General features: G+C 35.2%; 2 protein-coding genes and 1 non-coding gene across 4 annotated transcripts; 2 read left to right on the forward strand and 1 right to left on the reverse strand.

The window, feature by feature from the left end:
- The first annotated feature begins 1,542 nt into the window (after positions 1 to 1,542).
- CCOAOMT1 (S-adenosyl-L-methionine-dependent methyltransferases superfamily protein) lies at positions 1,543 to 4,223 on the forward strand. Its single transcript, XM_078301749.1, has 5 exons — positions 1,543 to 1,834; positions 1,933 to 2,012; positions 2,105 to 2,249; positions 3,301 to 3,432; positions 3,632 to 4,223. The coding sequence occupies exons 1-5, from the start codon at positions 1,700 to 1,702 to the stop codon at positions 3,923 to 3,925; spliced, it is 786 nt and encodes a 261-aa protein (XP_078157875.1). The 5' UTR covers positions 1,543 to 1,699; the 3' UTR covers positions 3,926 to 4,223.
- A 9,350-nt stretch (positions 4,224 to 13,573) lies between these two features.
- LOC144553531 (F-box/RNI-like superfamily protein) lies at positions 13,574 to 16,359 on the reverse strand. Of its 2 annotated transcripts, XM_078301736.1 has the most exons (5): positions 16,066 to 16,359; positions 15,793 to 15,939; positions 15,081 to 15,216; positions 14,532 to 14,630; positions 13,574 to 13,984 (listed from the first exon to the last, which is right to left on the reverse strand). In XM_078301736.1, the coding sequence occupies exons 1-5, from the start codon at positions 16,158 to 16,160 to the stop codon at positions 13,784 to 13,786; spliced, it is 678 nt and encodes a 225-aa protein (XP_078157862.1). In that variant the 5' UTR covers positions 16,161 to 16,359; the 3' UTR covers positions 13,574 to 13,783. The 2 variants fall into 2 exon arrangements, with proteins under 2 accessions (XP_078157862.1, XP_078157863.1); XM_078301737.1 differs by lacking the exon at positions 14,532 to 14,630 and having other exon boundaries at positions 16,066 to 16,276.
- Positions 16,360 to 19,129: 2,770 nt separating this feature from the next.
- LOC144553652 (small nucleolar RNA R71) lies at positions 19,130 to 19,240 on the forward strand. The gene has a single exon (XR_013511423.1). It is a non-coding gene; the product is annotated as a small nucleolar RNA R71 (small nucleolar RNA).
- Positions 19,241 to 23,576: the final 4,336 nt, after the last annotated feature.

Genomic DNA, 23,576 nt, shown 5'->3' on the forward strand with positions numbered 1-23,576 from the left:
CGAGTCAAAAGTCAAAGCTAATTCGAAAATATAATAACGCGTCAACAGAATGTACTTCGTCTATTTCTATCTACCGATCTCAATTTCCGCCCCGTATTAATGCGATCACATGAATACTATTACAAAGACTTCGGAGAAAGGAAACAGATGTGTCAGATTTTCAGTGTCAATAATAAATAGGAATAATTATATTTATCTCCACACTTCTATTCTCCTTCTATTCTCACAATTATAATTTAGAAAGTTTGTATTATGGTTCCCACTAAGTATTTAAACACTTCTAAAATTAGAAGGTCCACGTTAAATAAAGAAGGTGATAATTGTCCCCACTAATTATTTATCTATACAAAAAAATATTTATTATGATAAACGTATATGGAGTGATTATTGAAGTATTTTTTATATAGATATAAATACTCTAGTGTATAGCTATAAATACTTATAATACTTGATATTAATACTTTCATATGTCAGTCAGTGTCATATGTAAAAAGTACTTTCAAGTATAGGGATAAATACTTGCATGAAGATGTATAAATACTTGTGTGAGGACGAGCCTGAAAGTATGTCATCATATATCTTTTTTGAAAAAGAAAATTACGTAAAAGACGTTCGTGGTTTTAGATTCATAAAATTCCACATAAATTGTTAGTAATGTTGATGAGATTGAATTAAGAAAAAAAATATCCACATCTAAAAACGTATATGGTATCCCCATGCAATTTGAGATTTGGTTGGAGAAATATTTATTTATGTAAAAATTATTCATCTTACAGGTCTAAATATTTATGTTCTTAGATATAAATACTTATGTGCATGGAGATTAATACTTTAAAAAAATAATGCTGGAACTTTTGTGTTCCCCAAAACAGTTATAAAAATTAAGTATATGAATAAATAGAAAAATAGAGGTGCAGGGACCATTAACATAATCCAATAAATAAATAGTAGTGCAACAAAACAAAAAAAACGATATACCAACTAGTTGGCCTAACAATTGCTAAGTGGCACCGATCAGACTGCTTTATTGTTGACATATAAAATTAAATGGAATATTTTGACTCATTTAATCGAGCGTGTTTGGTGAGTGGGCCACGGAAGTGGTGGTGGTGGGTCCTCTTCACCATGAGAGACTCCAACGTCACTCACCAACCGCAGAAACGTAGGCTTCAAGATCCTCTATGTCTCAGTTTTTACAGTTTTGTGTACTGTACCTAATTAATGACCATCATCAATTCCTCAATCCTCATAGATGACGCGTTTTTCGGATGTTTCACACACAAAAGCTCTTAACAAATTAGGCCACAGAAGATTTGTATCAAGCCCAGCCCAAGCGCCTCACCCACTCCGAAAATGGGCCTTTTGTGGCAGTCACGCCTACTCTCTCTTTTACTTTCCACGGTCCACCTTCCTCCCAACTGCTCTGTCTTTTTATGCTCCAAAAACTCTGAAACGGGTATCAATATTAACTCTGTAGCGGGTCCATGATTTCTGGTTTTTTATTATAATTAAATTAATTATTGTACCAGATATTGACTCACCACATGATATCGTACTTAAGAGAAGAATTAGATAATCTTTCCATCCGAGGTCGCTTTTGTTTTATATTTAACTGGCCTGGCCGCTTCACCCATTCCCAAGCAACAACAGACTTTGTAGTTTGTATCAAAGAAAGAAGAAATAATAACAAGCTCCAACAATGTCGACCACCACCACCACCGAGACCAAAGCTGAAAGTCAAACTCAGACTAAGGCCCAAAATGGAGCCGAGCAGCAAACCAGGCATTCAGAGGTTGGCCACAAGAGCCTCCTTCAAAGCGACGATCTCTATCAAGTAAGTCAAGCTTAGATCTCGATGATAATTAAATATATTTTCGTGTTGTATTGATCCGTCTCAGATTTAATTCGGGATTTCTGATCATTCAATTTCAGTATATTTTGGAGACTAGCGTGTACCCGCGAGAGCCAGAGTGCATGAAGGAGCTCAGAGATATTACCGCCAAGCATCCATGGTAATTGACTTATAAAAACTTGAATCCCTGATTACTATAATTTTGAATTGGCATTCATTATTTAATGGTAATGGATATGGTGATATTAATAGGAATCTCATGACCACGTCGGCTGACGAAGGACAATTTCTGAATCTATTGCTCAAACTGATCGGTGCGAAGAAAACGATGGAGATTGGGGTATACACTGGTTATTCTCTCCTTGCTACCGCACTTGCGCTTCCAGAAGATGGCACGGTAATTTTCTTATTCTTATTTGACTTTTATTTTCCATTTTTTCTTCCCATTAGATCTGAGTTCTTTGTAGGGGAGTCAACAGGTATGATATGGATCGGGTGGAGATATTTTCATATCCGTACCCGTTATGATAAAGAAAAAAAAATCTTTATCTTTACCCGTCTTTTTGAATATGGTACGGATCGGATAAACGGATAAAAAAATGTCATTAACATTTCGATTTGTGCTTTCGATAAAATTTTTTTCAAAATAATAAAAAAATAATAAATACAACTAATTTGTATTATGAAAATTTAATAAAATACAAAATTTCATTGTGTCATGTATCATCTTCGTACAAATATATATCTATTTATATATATTTTTTATTTTTTAAAATTATCTTATACGAAAACGGATAAGTTAATGAAAAAAAAAAATATTACTCTTATCCATATCCAATTAGCTAACGGAAAAAAAAAATACCTTTACCGTATTTTCGGATACGGTACGGATAAAAGGGTGCCATTGACACCCCTAGTTCACGATTAACTTGTACTTCACGATTTCTTTTTTTTTTAAAATAAAATGGGTCTATCAGGCTTTTTGAAAGTTCAAGGTTTGATTTCATTACCGGTAGTGCGTCATTTCACAGCTGTAGTGGGTCTACCACAAATGGCATTATTTCGAAGGTGTTTGATTGTTCAACTGCAAATTCCTCTGACAAAGATAGTACTTCAGATTTTTGTTCAGACTTTTTCAGATGTCTCCCTCAGTTTTCTTTGTTTTTAAACTCAAAATTTTTTTTTTCTTTGTTTTAACTTTTACGTAACGCTGACTATTTCTCACCCCTGAAATTTTCTTTAATTGCTCTAAAAAGTAAAAAAACAAAAAAGGAAAAATTACTTAGTCAATCACCAAGTGGAAATCCAACCAAGAAAAAAAAAAAAAATCCACGATTAGATTTTTTTTCCAAAACTATACCAGATGAAAATTGAATTGCTACTTGAAATAGACATCAGCAGTACAGTACTAGTATCTCTAATTTAGTTTAATTAATTATATTGCACAGATCTTGGCCATGGATATTAACCGGGAGAATTACGAGCTCGGTCTACCTGTGATCCAAAAGGCCGGTGTGGCCCACAAAATTGACTTCCGTGAGGGACCCGCCCTGCCAGTCCTTGACCAATTGCTTGAAGATGTAACATCTCTCATTACTCATTTTAGTTTGTTGTTTTCAGTTTTGCACATTAAGAACTTAGCTATTATGTTTCTCAGGCAAGCTCAATCTAAACTTGTTTAGATCGACCCTAACAAAATGAAAATACAAATAAATTAAAAATAGACAATGCCACTTGTAGCGTTAAGTTACTTACAAAAGCTTCATTCTAAAATCACAGCCAGCAAACCATGGATCCTTCGACTTTATCTTTGTAGACGCCGACAAGGACAACTACCTGAACTACCACAAGAGGCTGATTGAGCTAGTGAAGGTCGGTGGCGTGATCGGCTATGATAACACCTTGTGGAATGGGTCCGTTGTGCTACCAGCAGATGCACCCATGAGGAAGTACATCCGTTACTACCGTGACTTTGTGATTGAGCTCAACAAGGCTCTCACAGCTGATCCTCGTATCGAGCTATCCCAGCTGCCGGTTGGTGATGGCATCACCATCACCCGTCGCATCAAATGATTGCATCATTTATGTGTATTACAGATGTCCTTTTTTTTTCTTTTAATAGTGATACCTGTTGTTCTTGAGCTTTTTTACTATTATATGAACATTTTATACTGATGTTTGGTGATAACTGAATTTGTATGGAGGGATGTTTGGGGCAAATGGAAGGTTCCTTTTATTGTAACAAATAATGTTCATTCATGAGGGGAGTGTACTTAAATATATATATATATATATATACATGTTCTGCAATTATTATTTTCTACTTCTGTTGTAGTAAATGCGGTACAAAGATTCTTGGTTGGCAACAAAAGAAGATTAATCGTGATCCGTAAATGTGGGGTATTACAGTTGTGGATATTTCCCTTTTCTGGGGCAGCCTTATTTCATAAATGCAACAGTACTGATGTGATGTCGGTCCGTTCATTTTTGTCTGTATGGAAATTGTCTTAATTTGGCCCTTTCAATAATGTATAATCTCATATCGGTTGTGTTCGGCAACTATTGCTTAGAGCTTTTTAGTGCTTTAAGAAGTCTTTAAGTTTACTGAACGGGTACTTCTTTATTCAACTTAAGGTCACCTTTTTTGTGGTCTTTTTGTCCACTTTTTTAAATTTGTTCAAGTTTTTAAGTCATGATTTTACATGATTTAAGTATTTTGTTAAACTTAAAACTTTCTTAAAAAAGTTATTTTTTATTTTATTGTTGAACCGGTGCTTCTTAGTACAAAAACTTCTATAAAATGGGAGAAGGTAGTGTGCAATTTCACGAGAGAGAATTATAAGTGGCTAGTTAGTATTGCTCTCCATTGGATTCTTAGTCCTAACAATTATATACACACACCACATGCTAATAAATTAAATTAACCTATAAATCCATAATCGATTTCCTTTTGCTAGATTTGGCGCTCTCTTAGATATTACCCGTTGCTTTCTTCCAACGGATCTCCGCCTCGGTGTGACGATGTCCAAATGGATTAGAGTACGAAATTTGTAAATTGCGTGACGACTTTGCTAACATAGTTGGCGAATGGTGGATTGGTGGGTGGATCGTAAATGATGCTGATCGACTTCCTTTTTATATTGCCATACTATCGATTTATCTATACGCCGAAACAAGTTGCGAGTGCTCTCATACGCTTACAAAAGTGGCTTGCCACACAGAATCAAATCCCATTTAACAAACTGGAAAAAGTTTTCTTAGTCGGGCCTATGTGATGTTAGGTTGGTTCTGTTCTGCTCCGGACCAGTTTCCTAAGTCAAAGGACTTTTAGAAATGTCATATCTTTCGAACCAAATCTTCTGAGCTTATGTGCGCAGGAAATTACTCTACGGAGGGTTAATTCGTTTGTACATCTTATACTTGTTTCAATCTAAACGGAGTATTAACTGTCTTTTTAAAATTTAAATACTTTCTATTATTTAATAAATAGTAAAAAAAAAAAGTTATATTTTTTATCCATCTTAATAAATAATAAAAAAAATCAGAAACATATAAAATTTGATTTGCAAACCTCCAAACTACTACAGCACTTTTTTTACAATCACACTTCTACTAATCAATATTTCCTAAATCTTCAAACTAATACAGTACTCTTTTTAGATCTTTTACTGTTTCTCTTTCCTTATTTTGTTTGCTTATTTGCTTGGTTCAAAGTAGGGACTAAGACTCCATATTTATATTAGCTTCATAAGAGCTAAGGAAACATCTAAACTTAAGATATTTTTTTTTTTACTTTAGAAATTTCTACATCCCATATATTTTATTTGGTAGTTTCTAGCTAGCAGGGGCGGATGCATGATTTCTATCAGGAGGAACAAAAATTAGATTCCAATAGCTTATCGGATTCAAATCCATTAACTAATCGGTTACTATATAATTAGCTTATCAGATTTAATTTCCTGCTTCTAACACTCTCTACGTGTCTCTTTGTATTGAGATAAGTTTGAAATCATTTGTCCAGCCATTACATCTCTATCTATAATTATAAGTTCCTTATTGCAAATATATAGGCTAGGCCCAACCCAAATGTTAAAACAAAATAAAGTGAAAATAAAAAAAATAAAAAGATAAAAGAGCAGCTTCTACGTGTCTTTAACTTCTTACTCCACTTTTTAGACTCTTCTTCTTCAATTTGTGTTTTCTTCTTCCCCAATTTAACTTGAGATCTAACAATGGCTTTCTTTCCTCTTTAGTTTATCTCCTCCATCCCGTCCCAATGAGTTAAGAGAGGGGCAAACTCATTTCCAGGAGGAGCAGGATAGAATTGAACCCATTTTTTCTATTAAATTTCAAAATCCAGCAGGGGGGAGGGGCAGTTGCCTCCCCCTGAACCAACATGGGTCTACCCCTGGTTTCTAGACAATTCTTGATATCTTCATGAAAATTAATTATGGGCTTGTTTATAATTTATTATAAGTAGAAGTGAAGACATGCATCATGGGCATTCACCACTTCCCCTCAATGTCGACACCTTTTGAATCTTCGACTGACTAACCATTCTAAGTTGTGCCCGCATTTCTTCAAACTTTCTGGTATTGAGTCCTTTTGTGAATATGTCTGCAACTTGCTCTTCTGTCGGTGTCAGCTTCATGTGAATCTCATCTTGTAGAACTTCCTCTCGTATGAAGTGGTAGTGTACTTCTATATGTTTGGTCCTTACATGGAACACTAGATTCTCTGGTAGGCATATGACTGCCTGTTATCACAATGAAGTGTTATTTGATCGATTTGTTGGTGAAGATCCTTCAACAAGCATATCAACCACGTGCTCTCTTGTATTGCCATAGCTGTTGCTCTGTATTATTCTTCGGTTGTTGAGAGTGACACAGTAGGCTATCTCTTGTTGCACCAGGACACTGCTCATATTCCTAAGCTAAAGACATAACATGTTGTTGATCGCCTCCTATCATAGTCTCCAGCATAGTTAGTGTCACAATAACCGATCACTTGACATTCTCCGCCTTTACAATATTAGATGTCATAGTCTAAAGTACCATTCACATATCATAGAATCCGTTTGACAACTTCTAAGTGCGGCTTCCTAGAATTTTGCATATGCCAACTTACTCCTCCCACATCATAAGTGATGTCAGGTCGAGTAAGAGTCAAGTAGAGAAGACTTCATACAAGTGGTCGGTAAGTGTCTTCTAGATCCTTCCCTTCTTCCGTATGCAACTTGAGGTTTGCCTCAATAGGTGTTGATAGTGGCTTGCACTCTATCATTATGTATTCTTCTAAAAGTTCCTTTGCATATTTTTGTTGGCAAATATATATATCTTCTTTCGTCTTCTCTACTTCGAGACCTAAGAAGTGTTTCAATTCTCTAAGTTTCTTCATCTTAAAATGAACTACTAAGTTCTCCCATATTTCTCGGATCTCTTCTATAACGTTAAGATGAGGTCATGTACATACAATAAGAAAACATTTAGACATAAGATATTTTTGGTTTTCTCTAGATATTTCTACATCCTACACTACAAGATATTTTATTTGATAGTTTCTAGACAATTATTGATATCTTCATAAAAATTAATTATGGACTTGGACTTGTTTGTAATTTGATATAAATAGAAGTGAAGACATTACATCATTGGTCTTCAATATTTGTCAACATGACGTTTTAAAAATAATTTCATTAAAATAAATTTTATATTTATAAAATTATCATATATTTTTTAGATTGCAGATGAAATTGCCTCTTAAAGTTTGAGATTAGAATAAAATTATCAAATTGAGATGCTATAACCGTTAATTTCTTTAAAATGAATCTTAATTACACTTTTGATAGGGGTGAAATATCTAGTGTTTTTTCCTATCACTCAACCTAAAATATTGTTATTTATCAAATCACAAATGCTTATTTTCTATATAATCAAATTCATTTTGCTATTTTACTTGATTTTGGAGAATTGCAGATTTTCAATGTTATTGAAGCTAAAACGGACATAAAACGTAGCATTCTGGACACTAAGTCACTGTCGTGCAAATGCCACCATCCGCACGGAGGTGCATAGAAAAAGTTGTAGACCTCATTGTCTAATTTCCAATGCAAGTTGAATCAACTCAATCGTAGCTCGGATGATAAATCTATAGCCAAAATACGATAGGTCGATGAATCTGTCACTAGTGGAAAAACTAGAATTAGGATCGGTTATTTACACACATTAGGATCGGAATTTAACCAATCTTTATGCAGGCGATACTAATACAAAACTAATCTAGATCGGTTAAACAACCGATCCTAAAAGTTTGAATTATGATCGGTTATTTCAATTAACCGATCATAATGTACCATTAGGATCGGTTGTTTAAAATAACCGATCCTAATAGTACTAATTAGGATCAGTTATTTGAAACAACTGATCCTAATTCCTTTTTTTTGCAGAACCAACATTTTGTGAATCCAGATATAATGCATTACATATTATAACAAGAAATTTAAATCCAAAAAAATTAATATTACATATCACGATAAAAAAGATATTACTCATGATAATTATCAAAGAAACCACCAATATTTCATAGCACAACCATAAAATAAGGATTATGATCATATATATTTGCAATGGAAGTCAGCATCTTTCGGCTTTGTTTGCAAATTACATGCAGCATTAAAATTCTAAAACCAAGTTATCAACAAGATAAAATGACTAATTAAAGACAATGATGACTTGAATTGAACACAAAATTACCAATACCAAAATAGAATTTAATTAATACACCATAAATTGAATAATTGGTATCTAAATTCTAACCGTTCTTCTGTGGCAGCAGAGAAGAGAGAAAGCCGAGCGCGACTTGAGAGTGTCGAGCGGACTTGAGCACTGAGAGGATTTGAGAACGGCTTGAGCGCCGAGCGGAGGCGCAGGTGAATTTTTTTTCTTTGGGCTCTGGGTGAAGCCGAGCGGAGGGAGAGCCGAGAGGGTGAGGCGAGAGGGAGAGCGGCTTTAAGAGGGAGAGACGGAGATAGAGAAAACTGCGGATGAGAGGGAGAGACAGAGACAGAGAAAGAGAGAGACACGGATGAGAGGGATGAGTTGAGACTCAAAATTTTTGGCTAAGTACAGAGGCGCGAAACAAAAATAAACCCTAGCGCTAAATTAGCATTAAGATCGGTTAATTCGAAAAAACCGATCCTAAAAACTATCAAGATCGGTTATTTATATACTATTAGAATCGGTTATTTAAAATAACTGATCCTAATAGTATTGGGATTGGTTATTTTAGAAGACTGATCCTAATGTATATACTATTAGGATCGGTTCTTTATAATAACCGATCCTAATATTATATATTATGATTGGTCTTCTAAAATAACCGATCATAATACTATTAGGATCGGTTATTTTAAAGAATTGATCCTAATAGTATATACATTAGGACCGGTTATTATAAAGATTGATTTTTTGAAGTTAATCGATCCAGATAGGTATTAGTATCGGTGTTTGATAATAACCGATCTAGATAGGCCGATCCTAATTCCAGTTTCTCCACTAGTGTGTGTGGTTCTACATATATGCGTGTGTTTGAATATTCATATGCATGCGATATCTGCACGTGATAACTGTTAGATCAGCGGTTACAGCTCTAAACTTGGTAGCCAAGCTCTACTAAGCCCACTAACACATTTGGACGGATAGGAACTCATCTCTTTGTTAGAACAGCTCAGAGAACTCAGTGTACTTATGTATTATATATAAGATAGATCTAGGGTTCTCCAGGAGAGGCTAGTGCAAGAATTGAAGATGGCATGCATGAGAGAAGAGACTATCTAGGTGTACTCCTTCTATCTCTCTATTATCGCTTTTATTCATGTTTCTTGTATCTTTTGTTGTTGAACTCGCCATGAGTGGCTAAGCAACCATTTTCTAGGGTGAAGGCATGTAATTTTGAATTTTTATGAGTTTAATCTAGAAATTTATTTATATTTATCATTTGCACTTGATTTGAATACTTTTTGTGATTTATTCTTTGTATTACTACCTAACTTGGTGCGTTTAACCTCGACACCATGGCGATGTACACTCCATGGTAGGCATATATAGTTGACCGATGGGAATATGGTACAATTATCTTAGATTCAATAAGGGAAATAGATGTACCTGTTGATCCCTTATAATCCGACCTTAGTTAGAAACCTATTGGAATATAGATCTACAGACGAACGTCGCGTTCTATAGACTGGTGGTGGGGTAATCTCGATTATTTCAACTATGGAATAGACTGATGGTGGGGTAATCTTGGTTATTTCAACTACATAATAGACTGATGGTGGGGTAATCTTGATTATTTCAACTACGGAAGGTATAAAGGAAGGACGTAACTGCGAACTTAAATCATTGTAGTCTTTATGCGATTGATTAAGGTGAGGCTAAGGTACCATCCCCTTACCAGTCATCTTCAATTATGGTACTATAGGGTACCTGTGATTAGGACTAGAACATGATTAGCAACTCTCAGATTGCATTTGATACTAGTACAGGGCGTGTACGGTTCTGGCCAAACCGCATGCGATTCCAATTGGAGTAGAAACCATAATTGACAGGTTTGCGCATTTGCATGCAGATGGTGACAGAACTGCATGCGATTTGCTTATTTGACCAGTAACTAGATTAAACGAGTAAGAAGGATAAAATGGCTGATCCCTAGAAGTTCATCTTCTAAACAACCAATTATCTATTGCACTGTTGTAATTGAACATTACAACCAAGCAACTCAATCAAACAACCTAAAGAACCGATAACCTAGACTTAATTAGTGATTAAATCTCATAATACACTATCCATGTGGATCGACCCCCCGATCTATATCATACGATAGGTTCATGCACTTGTGAATTGATTATAAAGTAGACAATAAAAATTATAAATATTATTTGTTCTGATTTTGACCCATCAACTTCGAAAACTATGACAAACTTTTTTAAGATATGACGCTTGAAATATTTTAAACTCCCGGAGTAGTTTACATCTCCGACCTATCTAAATCTCTACAACGGATCATTTTCACTTCAGAGATACTGACCTTAAGAAATAAACCTACCAAAACAGTAATTAACTTTAGGACCTCTATCACTTTTTGTTCGCGAGAAATTCAAAATATCTTCTGATACAGTGATACCGACTAAAATATCTCACCAACCACGGCTAACCAAAATATCTCTCAGTTATCTAAAGTTCCCATTTCCAAATGTTTGGCAGAAGTAAAAGTAAAATAAAAAAAAAGGGAACAAAACAAGATAGGGGATTCTGTAGCTGTCATTATTTATGTCAAGAAAGCACAACTTGTATCAATCAAATTCGTCCCTATAAAAATGTGTCACTATTAGGGGTGAAAACGGAGCCGGATGGATTATCCGACGGATATACGCTCCGAATCCGTTTTAATTCGAAGCGGATAATTACCAGATACGAATAATAACCCGATATCCCAGAAGAGCTCCGGATTTGGATACGGAGATATCCCAGAAGAGCTCCGGATTGTTCGGATCAGATATCTGTATCTATCCGAACAATATCCGCACTAAATATTCTGTGCCCTCTCTCGTCTGTCACCTTGCAATATTCATTGCATCTCTATTCGCTACCATATATATTGTTTAGTTGCACATATAAATTCCGTAGTGGGACTAACTTCAATCAGTACGGTTGACCGGACCGTCCGTTCTATTATTTTTTTCGCTATTGGCGCTCCTGCACGCAGCTATTTCCCATTCTCCAAGTTATTCTTCTTAATATTTCTCTTCTCCATTTCGGATTGTATGGCTGTCTCCATTTTTGTTTTTGTTTTTGATTTTCTGATATATTTTTCTTATTTTTGTTAATTGATATTTGTATAATTTAATTATCCGACCATTATTCGTTTTATATCCGTATTTGAATCCGTATCCGTGGACTATCCGTTCTGTATCCGTATCCGTTTAAGGTGGATTTGGTTTTGAATTTTGATATCCGTTTACTATCCGTATCCGTATCCGTATTCGTATCCGTATTCGTATCCGTATTCGTATCCGCTCATTATCCGACGGATGCGGATATGATATCAGCGTTATCCGCTCCGTTTTCACCCCTAGTCACTATCATAAAAAGTGATTTTTTTACTGATGATATTTTCGCACATACATCTATTAATGATACTAACGTACTAAAAAATTACAATTTTCCGCTCCGTATCCGCTCCGTTTTCACCCCTGACTCACTATCATAAAAAGTGATTTTTTACTGATGATATTTTCGCACATACATCTATTAATGATACTAACGTACTAAAAAATTACAATTTTTGTCAGTGTACTCTTGCGAATAGGAGTACTGTGTATTTTCTGAGATGTCTCATATTTTACGTGACCGACGTGTGTGGTGCCTATTCGGAGATAGCGTGGAGGTCATTATTATTTGAGCTTTGTGATTCGTACAGAACGTATTTGAACGGCTGAGATTTCCCAAAAAGTCACGCAAAATATGAGATATCCCAAAGGATGTGAATTCTACAGATAGTCACTTTTTACTCTCGAGAATAGTTGGTATATTTTTGTAGTGCATCTGATAAAAAACAAATCAATCCGTACCACTAATGCCTTATAAACAAGTTAATACCTGAATAATAACAGAAGAATTAAAAATTCCCTATTTTTTTTAGGAAAACGCTATTTCATTTTAGCAAACAGCTCTAGTGCTTTAACAGACATACCATTCTGCTCCCCTTTGTGGCTTTGTCTTTTAAAATTCCAAACTTTTAATAATAATTAGAATCGAAATGAAGAAACAAGCAAGATCAGGCATCCCTGAATAGCAAGTAGGAATGAAAACAAACAGGACTGCGAATCGGAAATAGGAATAGCATAGCGTTGTCACAAGGACGTTTTCCTCGTAAAAAATCTTCTCTGGTGCCAGGACTAGATAACATGACCTTCATAATAGTGTATTCTTTCTACCTACAGAGATCCCCTCTAAAACATCTAAAATCTCCCCACTAAAATTAGCTTTTCTACAATTAGGTAAAGAACCAGTATTCACATTTTTCAGATTGCTACTATACCCCGATACCGATTGTTCTTAACCAACAACTACCAAATGAAGTAGTAGGTAAGAATAAAAATTGTAATATTAAGGGCAGTAAGATTTCTTTTTTCTTTTATTGTCCAATTTACCCTTGAATCCGTGCATTACTTATAAAAAAGTACAAGGAAGAAAGATAAAGCATGAAAGTTAAATACACTATAACCATAAATGAAAACATATCTTAAGAATACAAATATGAACTATTCAATTTAAATGCTAAGTTTCATTTATTTAAATGCAACCCTAATTTATAGAAGTAAAAGTATAAAAAAAAATCATATAAATTTTATCAAGAGTTACATAAGATTTAATTTTATTCGAAATGATTTGGAACCAAAACCTCTGACATTATTTAGATCTCTACTCATTATTACATGAGTAGAATTTAAATTTTCTCAATTATATTTTTGGTTCGAATCATATTTTTATTATTGTATTGCCAATTAACGACGCAAACTTTCTTGTCATATTACTCTTTCTATACAAAAATTACATATGATTTTCAAATGAGTACTTGCTGGTGAGAAAAACACCCTCATTTTTAGTATCAAAGGTGAGAAAAACACCTAAACCAACTCACAAATATAGAAGTATATCCACATGTCATAAATTACATCATTGAAGAATAGTATTCACCTTACAAATATGAAATATTCACAAGGTAGTATAGTTAATTTATTTGCAAAGAAGTATCTACAATTCTTAATTGATCACAATAACTTAATCATGCACTGGGATGTATATATATAAACAACAATGTGAATATGTGATTTTATCTTTTATTTACAACAAATCAATGGAAGTATGTACCTTACACCACTTGTGTGCTAATATTCAAGTGCTGAGAAACAGATCTTATTTGCAGTGCGGGGCTAATAGTGCGCAAACCAGTAAAACAGTCTAGAGGCACTCTCATTCCTCCAACATTGATAGATTCAAGCTTGCGACATTTATTTACAAGTGCAATCAAGCCACTCTCTGTAACATGGCGGCAGCTCCATAGAATTATAGTCTGCATAATAATTATTTAACTGAATGAAATATTTGTCTGACATCTCACAAGTAGGCATTGAAATGAATTGGTTCACGTTGCTATTAACAATCATACATTTTTATTGTCATGAGTCTCATGACTCATAAACCAGACTACATCTTAGATGAGTCGGAAACATATTAGTCATTGCTCAATGCAATGCAGCAAGAGTTATTTTAGTAAAAGACATAAAGAGGAAATTTGAAGAAGCAACTCTAACACCGAATTCAACTAAATGGTAAAAATCAATTATCATCAAAGGACAAGATTGGGAACGCCGACTAAACTTCAAAACAGGGTAGTAATATTTTCCGCTCGTGCCATCAAAATTTTTTAAATCATTCCACAAACGGTAAATTGTTCTTTCTACCTTCGTGAGAGAATACAAGACCAAGTAGCAAGGCAATATAGGCTCTCAAAATTCTTATCAACAGAATCCTAATCATTGCATTCAGAAATTTTACGGATCGACCATCAAAATTAGTGCAATACAATGTACATTAAAAAAAGCATAAATGGAACTTGCCTTCAGATTTGGGCAGTGATTTGCGATTGCATATAATGATTCATCAGTAATAAAGGTTCCACCAATGTTAAGATGTTGCAAAGAATAGGCTTTTGAAACCTGGAGATAGAGACAGACCTACTGTTATAGATTCCAGCATGGGCCCCTCTTAGATTCTGGAGCTATATTGGGTTCAGTGCCAGTGCAGTTCTGGATCATACCATAGCCATGACCATTTACAACAGTTCTGATCTCTACATTCTTAGATTTATTGCTCTATTTGCCTAATTGAGCATGGAGGCTTAAAGATTTTCTGACATGTACATACAAAATATGGCCTTTTTCTTAAATTTCTGTGCTTTCTACTGACTGTACCTAATCGTTCTTCATCTGTAACATTAGTATACCATTCAGCCCTAGTTTTTTCACTAAGACCACGGTAATCATCGGTACAATATGATGCTTTTGTAATTTCTGAAATTCACCTTTAGGAGTTATCTTGCTTCACTACTATTAGGAAGGATAATTGATAGTACGAAGAACTTCTATGACAGTGAATGAGGTTCTTACCAGATTAATAACACCTGAATCAGTTATTCCAGCCATTCCCCACAGAGAAATAGATGTCAATTTCCCAACACATTTTGCTGATGAAATTTTGAATAGTCCTTCATCAGTGATCTGGCAACCCCAGCAGCTTCGCGAACTAGAAAGAGTGTAAATTTTAAAAGAGTCAACAAACATGAAATAGCATATGTGAGCAAATCCAATATCAAAAAGAAATTATCCTCGGCATTCTTGCAATCAAATTCTCAACGGACATACTAAAATTAGTACTCACTATTTAAAGGAATTTACATGTTGATTTTGGACTGTATGTCAATTTTCTGTAACTAATCAAGGCAGGTCATCAATATTTACTTTCTTCTCACAACACTAAATCCAATCTTTAATTTGATACTGATGGAAAAGTTATTTTACACAAACTTAACCTTACAATGAAAAAAAAAAGGCTGATTGAATTGGCTTGTTTGGGATGCCAAATACTTTAGTCTATGGATGTACTCCAACATTCAAAAGTAAATTTATCTAAAAGATCAATTACTAATTTCAGTATGCATTTTCCACATATTCCAACGGGTAAAGGTCAGTGAAGATGGACCAGCACAGAACCAGTACCACTATAATTATCCAAATAAGAAGGTTCTCTCTATGATATATCTAAAAATAATAAGGTGTGAAATGTAAAACGATACGAAATAGGAAACAACATGCTGCTTACATATTAAGCTCTTTAAGGTTGTCAGCAGCACAGACGAGTCGAGCTGTCGACTCATCATCCATCTGCTGATCGGCGAAGCTCAGCCGCTCTCTCCCTGCCAGTGATACCAGCGCTGCCCATCTCCATTTCTTACATACCCCACCAGCCCTTCAACCAACAACCAAGGTAAAATTCAATTCAAAAACATCACATAAAAAATAAACAAAAATAAAGCATACAACAGGAAACTGTAATTACTAATTAGTATAGCAGCAGAGATTGGCGAATCCTTACTGGGCTAAGTCGCGGAAGGAGGGAAGGAGGAAGAAGGTGTAAGCCAGTAGGTCGATCGGAAGCCTCTCGATCTCCGCCTCTGTCTCCGTCGCCATTAATTGGAGAGGGAAGTTCTATGACTTCCTAGGCGGAGGAATTAATAGACGCTACCGACGAAGAAAATATTCTTCTCCAGTATTCGATTGCCTCGGTTCCCAGTGTGAGGTCCAGCTTTGTCGCACGAATCTCAAGGTAATTGGGGGGGGGAAGATGAGCTGTTGAATGGCACTGGAGAGGAACTGGACGAGGAAGGAAGAGCATTGCGGGAGAAAAATGGGGTTACTTCAAACTAAAAAAGGCTGACAGTTACTTACGGAGAGGTCACGGAAGCGGACATCTGCGTCAGGTTCCTCTAAAGTACCTAAAATCTTGTATTTAGATCTAGATTCAGAATCCGGACCAATTCAGTCTGAAATTGTATACAAGTGTTGTTTCAATATTCGTGCCACTACATATCTGACGGTCTAGATCTAAATCCAGATTCTGAGATACTTTTAGGTGTAATGATAATGTGAGAAGGGACCACAGTAAAAGAATCATGAATTCACATCTCTGAGATATCTCAAACTTTGAGTGTTTTTCCAGAACATCTAACCCGTTCTAATACATTCTACACGAATCTCAAAGTTTATATTGAGATATCCCCGAGTACACGTCGGTCATGCAAAAATTGAGATATCTCAGAGGATACGCACTCAAGAATCATAAGGTCGTTACTCGTTACAGTAACAAACAAGAAAATTTAGCCCACGTGAGATCTTATGCAGCGCACAACATGTACGGAACTATGGATGCACCTACCTCGCAGCTTGCCCGTCATATGATTTCATCATGATTCGTTTTGGATTGTTTCACAAGAGATCGGACGGCTGATAGATGCGCAGTCAATGTATTATTTTTGAATTTTGAAGGGGAGGTAGGTTGGTGAGGACCTCACGACTTTGCAGTTTTTATAAAGGTTTTCAAAAATTAATTCAGGTATGCTACATACTCAAGCTTTTACCGATTGACGTTAAGTCGTTAACTCTCTCGTTGCTGTCTTAAACAGTAAGGAAAAAGTAATATTTTAGGGTACGTTAGTTTGTCACGGAATTTTGTGAGATGTAATTTTAAAAAAATTAAAAAAAATTCATTTCTGAAAAAAAATAAAAACTCATGAATACAGCCGAGATTTTATTTTTACCCAAAAATTTTTTTTTATTAAAAATAACCATGGTTTGGTGGAATTTTTAAAAATATCCAGATTGCAGATTTTTTCCGCGACCCGAAATTTTTATTCCGAGCCACGGATAAAGATCCGCGCCCGGAAATTTTTTTTTTAGAATTTTTATTCCAAGGCGCGGATTTTTTTTAATTTTTCTTTTAGAATTTGGAGAAAGAAAATATCTATGGTATGTTTTTTTTTTCAATATATGTATAATATATGTATATGTATATATGTATATATGTATATATATGTGTATATGTATAATATATGCATATGTATGATGTGAATTATTACTACACAAGTAATAAATCCTAATTTACACTCAATTCGGTTGCAAGTGTACAACCTTGTCAAGTAGTACTTAGGGATCGTCTCCACAGGGACAAGTCGGAATATCAAATCTAACCTAACAATTTAATTTAGTAAAAGAAAGTAAAAAAGGTTTTTGTTTGTTCAAAGGTTGGTTTGGTTTCAATTAAACTGAATTAAACTAAAGTCTTAAAGCAAAATCTGAGTTTTTAACAAGTATGAGAAATTAGGGTTTCTTAGGGTTCCTATCCACTAGTGTTATGACTAATTGGTTTATTAAATTTGTTCTTTTAGTTATGAAGGCACAGTTGGGTGTTGTAGGTACAAAGGGATATCTCTATATTAATACCATCTTTAAATTAGAATAAACGTTACCTCTCGGTATTTGGGTCATTACCTCAGTCAATGGTAGGTTTACATGCAATTGTTTCAACATTTCAAGGAATTTAGCAAATTGTTTGTCAATCTTCTCATTCTTAAGCCTACCAGGAAAAGGTGCGTATTTATGAGGAGGGATGTAGAGAGGTACCTGTGCACTTACCTTTGGCGGCTCATCTTGAGATGGTTTTGCTTGCTTGGCAGGGTCGCTTGGTGCAATTGGTGTAGCTTCCTTTGAGGCTGAATCCTCATGTGTGGAGATGTGCTCATCACTGCTTCGTGTCTCTTCACCCTGCGGCTGTGCATAGTCATCCTTTGGCATAGGTGGATCCTCATATTGCATGCCGCTGCGAAGCACGTGCCTAACTGCCTTGACTTCCCTGGGATTGTTCTCAGGTTTTGGTGGAAGGGTGCCCAGTTGGCGGGAGAATTGTGTAGCTTGTTGTGCAACTTGGTTTTCAAGCATTTTATTTTGGGTTGCCAACATGTCTACCTTTTTGGTCAATTCATCAAACTTTTGGTTTTGACTTGTCATGAATGCCTCCATCATCAATTCAAGATTGGATTTTGGTTGTGCATTAGAACTATACCCTTGGTTACCATAATCTTGATTTGGTCTATTAAAGTTTGAGTTACCGTGGGTATTTTGGTCATTTTGTCTCCACGAAAAGTTTGGGTAATTTCTCCAACCAGGGTTGTAAGTGTTGGAGTACGGATTGTTATTTGGTTGGAAATTGCCTTGGTTAATTGCATTGACTTCCTCATAACTAACCTCATTACTTACAGCACAATTAATTGCTAGATGGTTGGTACTACCACAAATTGAACAAGGAAGAGGAGAATAATTGTTTACCGAATTTACGCTCATTTGATCAATTTTGCGATTCAAAGCGGCAATTTCTGCAGCCAAGTTTGGGTTTGAATTCACCTCCTTCATTCCCCGCTGCAAGATTATCGGTGTCTCCCTAGGGTTGTGCCATTGGCCTTGGTTGAGAGCCATGTCATCCACCAACTTGTATCCGTCCATAGCCCCTTTATTCATGAGACTACCTCCAGCGGCTGCATCCAACATACCTTTTGTCGTGTGGCATGAGGCTGTTGTAGAAGATTTGCAGTAAATTCCACCCTTCGATACCATGATGTGGACAACACCTCTGCAGTTCTTGAAATCTCTCCCACGCCTCGCTCATGGTTTCATCTCCTTTCTGTCGGAAATTGTGGATTTGATGGCACAAGGAGTTTGTTTTGGATGGTGGAAAGAACTTGTTGAGGAAAGCATTCGCCACCTTAGGCCAAGTGTTCATGTTCTCGGGCCGTTGTCCCCTTATCCAACATTTAGCCTTATCTGCAAGAGAAAAAGTGAAAGCCATAACTTTCAGATCTTCAGGAGAAACAGTTTGTACCTTAATTGTGCTGCAGATTTCTTCAAAATTGGCTAAGTGTTGCATGGCATCTTCGTGAGGCAGACCGTGGAACAAGTTACGCTGCACCATGCTAACCCATGCAGGCGAAATTTGGTATTCTTCAGCATTGATAGTAGGTGCCGTGTAGCCAAGGTGGATTTCCTCAGCCCTAGGTGCTGTAAAGTCTCTCAAAGGGCGGTTGGCATCGGCTGCTTCAATGATTTCTCTTTCAACAGCGGCTGCCCGCAAACGTTGAAGTTCATTAGCCATCCTATCACTTTCCCTCTGAAGATTTTCAAATCGAATATCTTCATTTCCGGTCGACATGTCTAACTGGCGTGGATTCAAGTGCAAGAAAGGTCCCCTTGTTGGGTGTTTGTTTCTCCTCTCGTAGAAGAGATGGGTTGACCCTCGCTTAGAAAACCACTCAACCAAATCTGTGACGTTCGGGGTTGGAGGTTCCTCTGCCAGATTTCAACCTAAAAAGATGAGAGAAAAAGAAAGCAAAAGAAAACTAAAAACAATTACTAACTAAATTACTTAGGTCTGAAATAATATTCACTGTTGTCCCCGGCAACGGCGCCAAAAACTTGATGTGAATTATTACTACACAAGTAATAAATCCTAATTTACACTCAATTCGGTTGCAAATGTACAACCTTGTCAAGTAGTACTTAGGGATTGTCTCCACAGGGACAAGTCAGAATATCAAATCTAACCTAACAATTTAATTTAGTAAAAGAAAGTAAAAAAGGTTTTTGTTTGTTCAAAGGTTGGTTTGGTTTCGATTAAACTGAATTAAACTAAAGTCTTAAAGCAAAATCTGAGTTTTTAACAAGTATGAGAAATTAGGGTTTCTTAGGGTTCCTATCCACTAGTGTTATGACTAATTGGTTTATTAAATTTGTTCTTTTAGTTATGAAGGCACAGTTGGGTGTTGTAGGTACAAAGGGATATCTCTATATTAATACCATCTTTAAATTAGAATAAACGTCACCTCTCGGTACTTGGCTACCCTAATCTAAAGTCATTAAGTTTTTACTGTCCCAATAAATCTAGAAAACTATCTTTCACCTCTCGGTACTTGGCACAATTCTCTAAACTATTAGGTAAAGCCCGTATAAGACAAGCGTCACCTCTCGGTACTTAGCCTATCAAATACCCTATTCCTTATGGTCTGGACCTAATATTCAATTTCTCAATTGCAAATACCAAATCCTAGGATTTCATGTGATTTCGATTAAGTCCTCACAATCAATTAAAATAAAGAATAGATCACAACAAAGAACAAGAATATATAAAATAAAACCAACTAAATCATAACAAAAGTTTCAAGTACAACCCTAATCAACCCTAGAAAAGCCTTTAGCCAGTCATGGCTAAAGCACAAATGAAATCAAAAGAATAAAAGAGTTCCAAAGGAAAGAAAATAATAAAACCGGTTGATCGATTTTTGCTCTCTCCTCCCTTCTTCTCTCTTCCTTGCTTTTCCTTGCTTTTCCTTGTTGAAACCCTAGAAATTCTGCCTAAAAAAACGTTCCCTTATTTATTCTACAAGTCCCTTTTTTATACCCCTCATAAAAACTAAGAATAACTCCCTAAAAATAGCAAATTCGGGCTCTGAACCGACTTATTGCGGGCCGTAATGAGTGGAGGCAGTTAACAGAAAAATCTGGAGAGGTTATTGCGGGCCACAATGAGTGTGCTGGAATGAAAATGCTGTGCTGGAGAAGTTATTGCGGGCCGCAATAAGGTTATTGCGGACCGCAATAAAGGTCCTGGAAATGCTGTATTGAAGATGGTTCTGTCTGAGTTGGTTGCGGCCCGCAATAAATTAATTGCGGTCCGCAATAAATGTGAAATCTACTCCATCTTCGTGCTGTCTTGCTCCAGATCACCCGTCTTGCTCCGTTAAGCTCCAAGCACTTGATTACCTACAAAATAAACACAACTAGGGCAGTAACTTGAACTTTTGGACATTTCTAACCTAATTAAACCTAATTCGAATCAAAACTTGGCTTAATTTACATAACAAACCCTAGGTTTCAATAGATACAATTTCAGCTTATTAATGTATATATAATATAATATATGTATATGTATATATAATATAATATATGTATATCTATATATATGTATATGTATATGTATATGTATATGTATATGTATATGTATATGTATATGTATATGTATATGTATATGTATATGTATATGTAGAGTTAGGCTGGGGTGCTATGGATAGCATAGTGGCCTCTATGCTACGGCTCAATATTCGAGTTTTCAAAATCCAAACGGTCGATTCGAACCGTTCATCTTATTCTCCATATTAATATCTGCTTGGAGACCAAATTTTACATTTTTCTGAATTTTTTTACTATTTATTAAGTATTTTACAAAATTGTTGATCCAACGGTGGCTGCACAAAACAGTAAAACCGTTGGATTAGCGATTTTCAAAGTGGCTTAATAAATAGTAAAAAAATTCAGAAAATTATAAAATTTGGTCTCCAAGCAGATATTAATATGGAGAATAAGATGAACGGTTCGGATCGACCGTTTGGATTTTGAAAACTCGAATATTGAGCCGTAGCATAGAGGCCACTATGCTATCCATAGCACCCCAGCCTAACTCTGTATATGTATATGTATATGTAGATGTAGATGTAGATGTAGATGTAGATGTAGATGTAGATGTAGATGTAGATGTAGATGTAGATGTAGATGTAGATGTAGATGTAGATGTAGATGTAGATGTAGATGTAGATGTAGATGTAGATGTAGATGTAGATGTAGATGTAGATGTAGATGTAGATGTAGATGTAGATGTAGATGTAGATGTAGATGTAGATGTAGATGTAGATGTAGATGTAGATGTAGATGTAGATGTAGATGTAGATGTAGATGTAGATGTAGATGTAGATGTAGATGTAGATGTAGATGTAGATGTAGATGTAGATGTAGATGTAGATGTAGATGTAGATGTAGATGTAGATGTAGAGATTGACTAATATGCTTTCGGTAGCACTTCGGCCGAAGTGCAACCGGTCCAAATTTTAAATTTCAAAATTCAAAAAGTCGATATGAACCGTTCATCTTGTTCTCCATATTAATATGTGCTTGGAGACCAAATTTTATATTTTTCTGAATTTTTTTACTATATATTAAGCCACTTTGAAAATCGTTGATCCAACGGTGGCTTAACAAAATAGTGCTACCGTTGGATCAGCGATTTTCAAAGTGGCTTAATATATAGTAAAAAAATTCAGAAAAATATAAAATTTGGTCTCCAAGCACATATTAATATGGAGAACAAGATGAACGGTTCATATCGACTTTTTAGATTTTGAAATTTCAAATTTGGACCGGTAGCACTTCGGCCCATATGCTACTGAAAGCATATTAGTCAATCTCTGTATATATATATATGTATATGTATATGTATATATAATGTATATATAATATATATATGTATATGCGATTTGCCTGGGTGGACCACCGGGCATCATCACATTGGAAGCATCAGAATTTAAAAAAAACGTCGTTTAGTGCCTCAAAAATGCAATTTAAGTTTTCGTACGACGGTAGGCATACAATGATCGGTATTTTGTTTAGTATCATTTAGGTTTTTGTAGTGTAATTATTAATTGTGGAATATTTTAGTTTGCATGTATATAATTATAGAAAAACCTTAATTATATATAATTATATGTAATTATATTATATATAAATATAATATATACATATATTATATTATAGATACATATACATATACATATATTATACATATATTATACATATATTAAAAAAAAACCAAACCATGGATATTTTCTTTCTCCAAACTCTAAAAATATATATATATATATCCGGATCGTGGAAAAAATCCGCGCCCCGGAATAAAAATTCAAAAAAAAAAAGAAAAAATTCCAGGCGCGGATATTCCGCGGCCCGGAATAAAAATTTTGGGTCGCGGAAAAAATCCGCGGTCTGGGTATTTTTAAAAATTCTGCCGAACCGTGGTTATTTTTAATAAAATATATTTTTTTTGGGTAAAAATAAAAATCTCGGTGAATACAGATCCACATAGAATTAATTACAGAAATGTGTTAAATTGAATGTTGGGATGTATTATAAAATTATTTGTGAAAAATTTTATTTTCTTTTTAAAATATTTGATAT

The sequence above is a fragment of the Carex rostrata genome, chromosome 4 (genome assembly GCF_964058835.1).
Source record: "Carex rostrata chromosome 4, lpCarRost1.2, whole genome shotgun sequence".
Lineage (NCBI taxonomy): Eukaryota > Viridiplantae > Streptophyta > Magnoliopsida > Poales > Cyperaceae > Carex > Carex rostrata.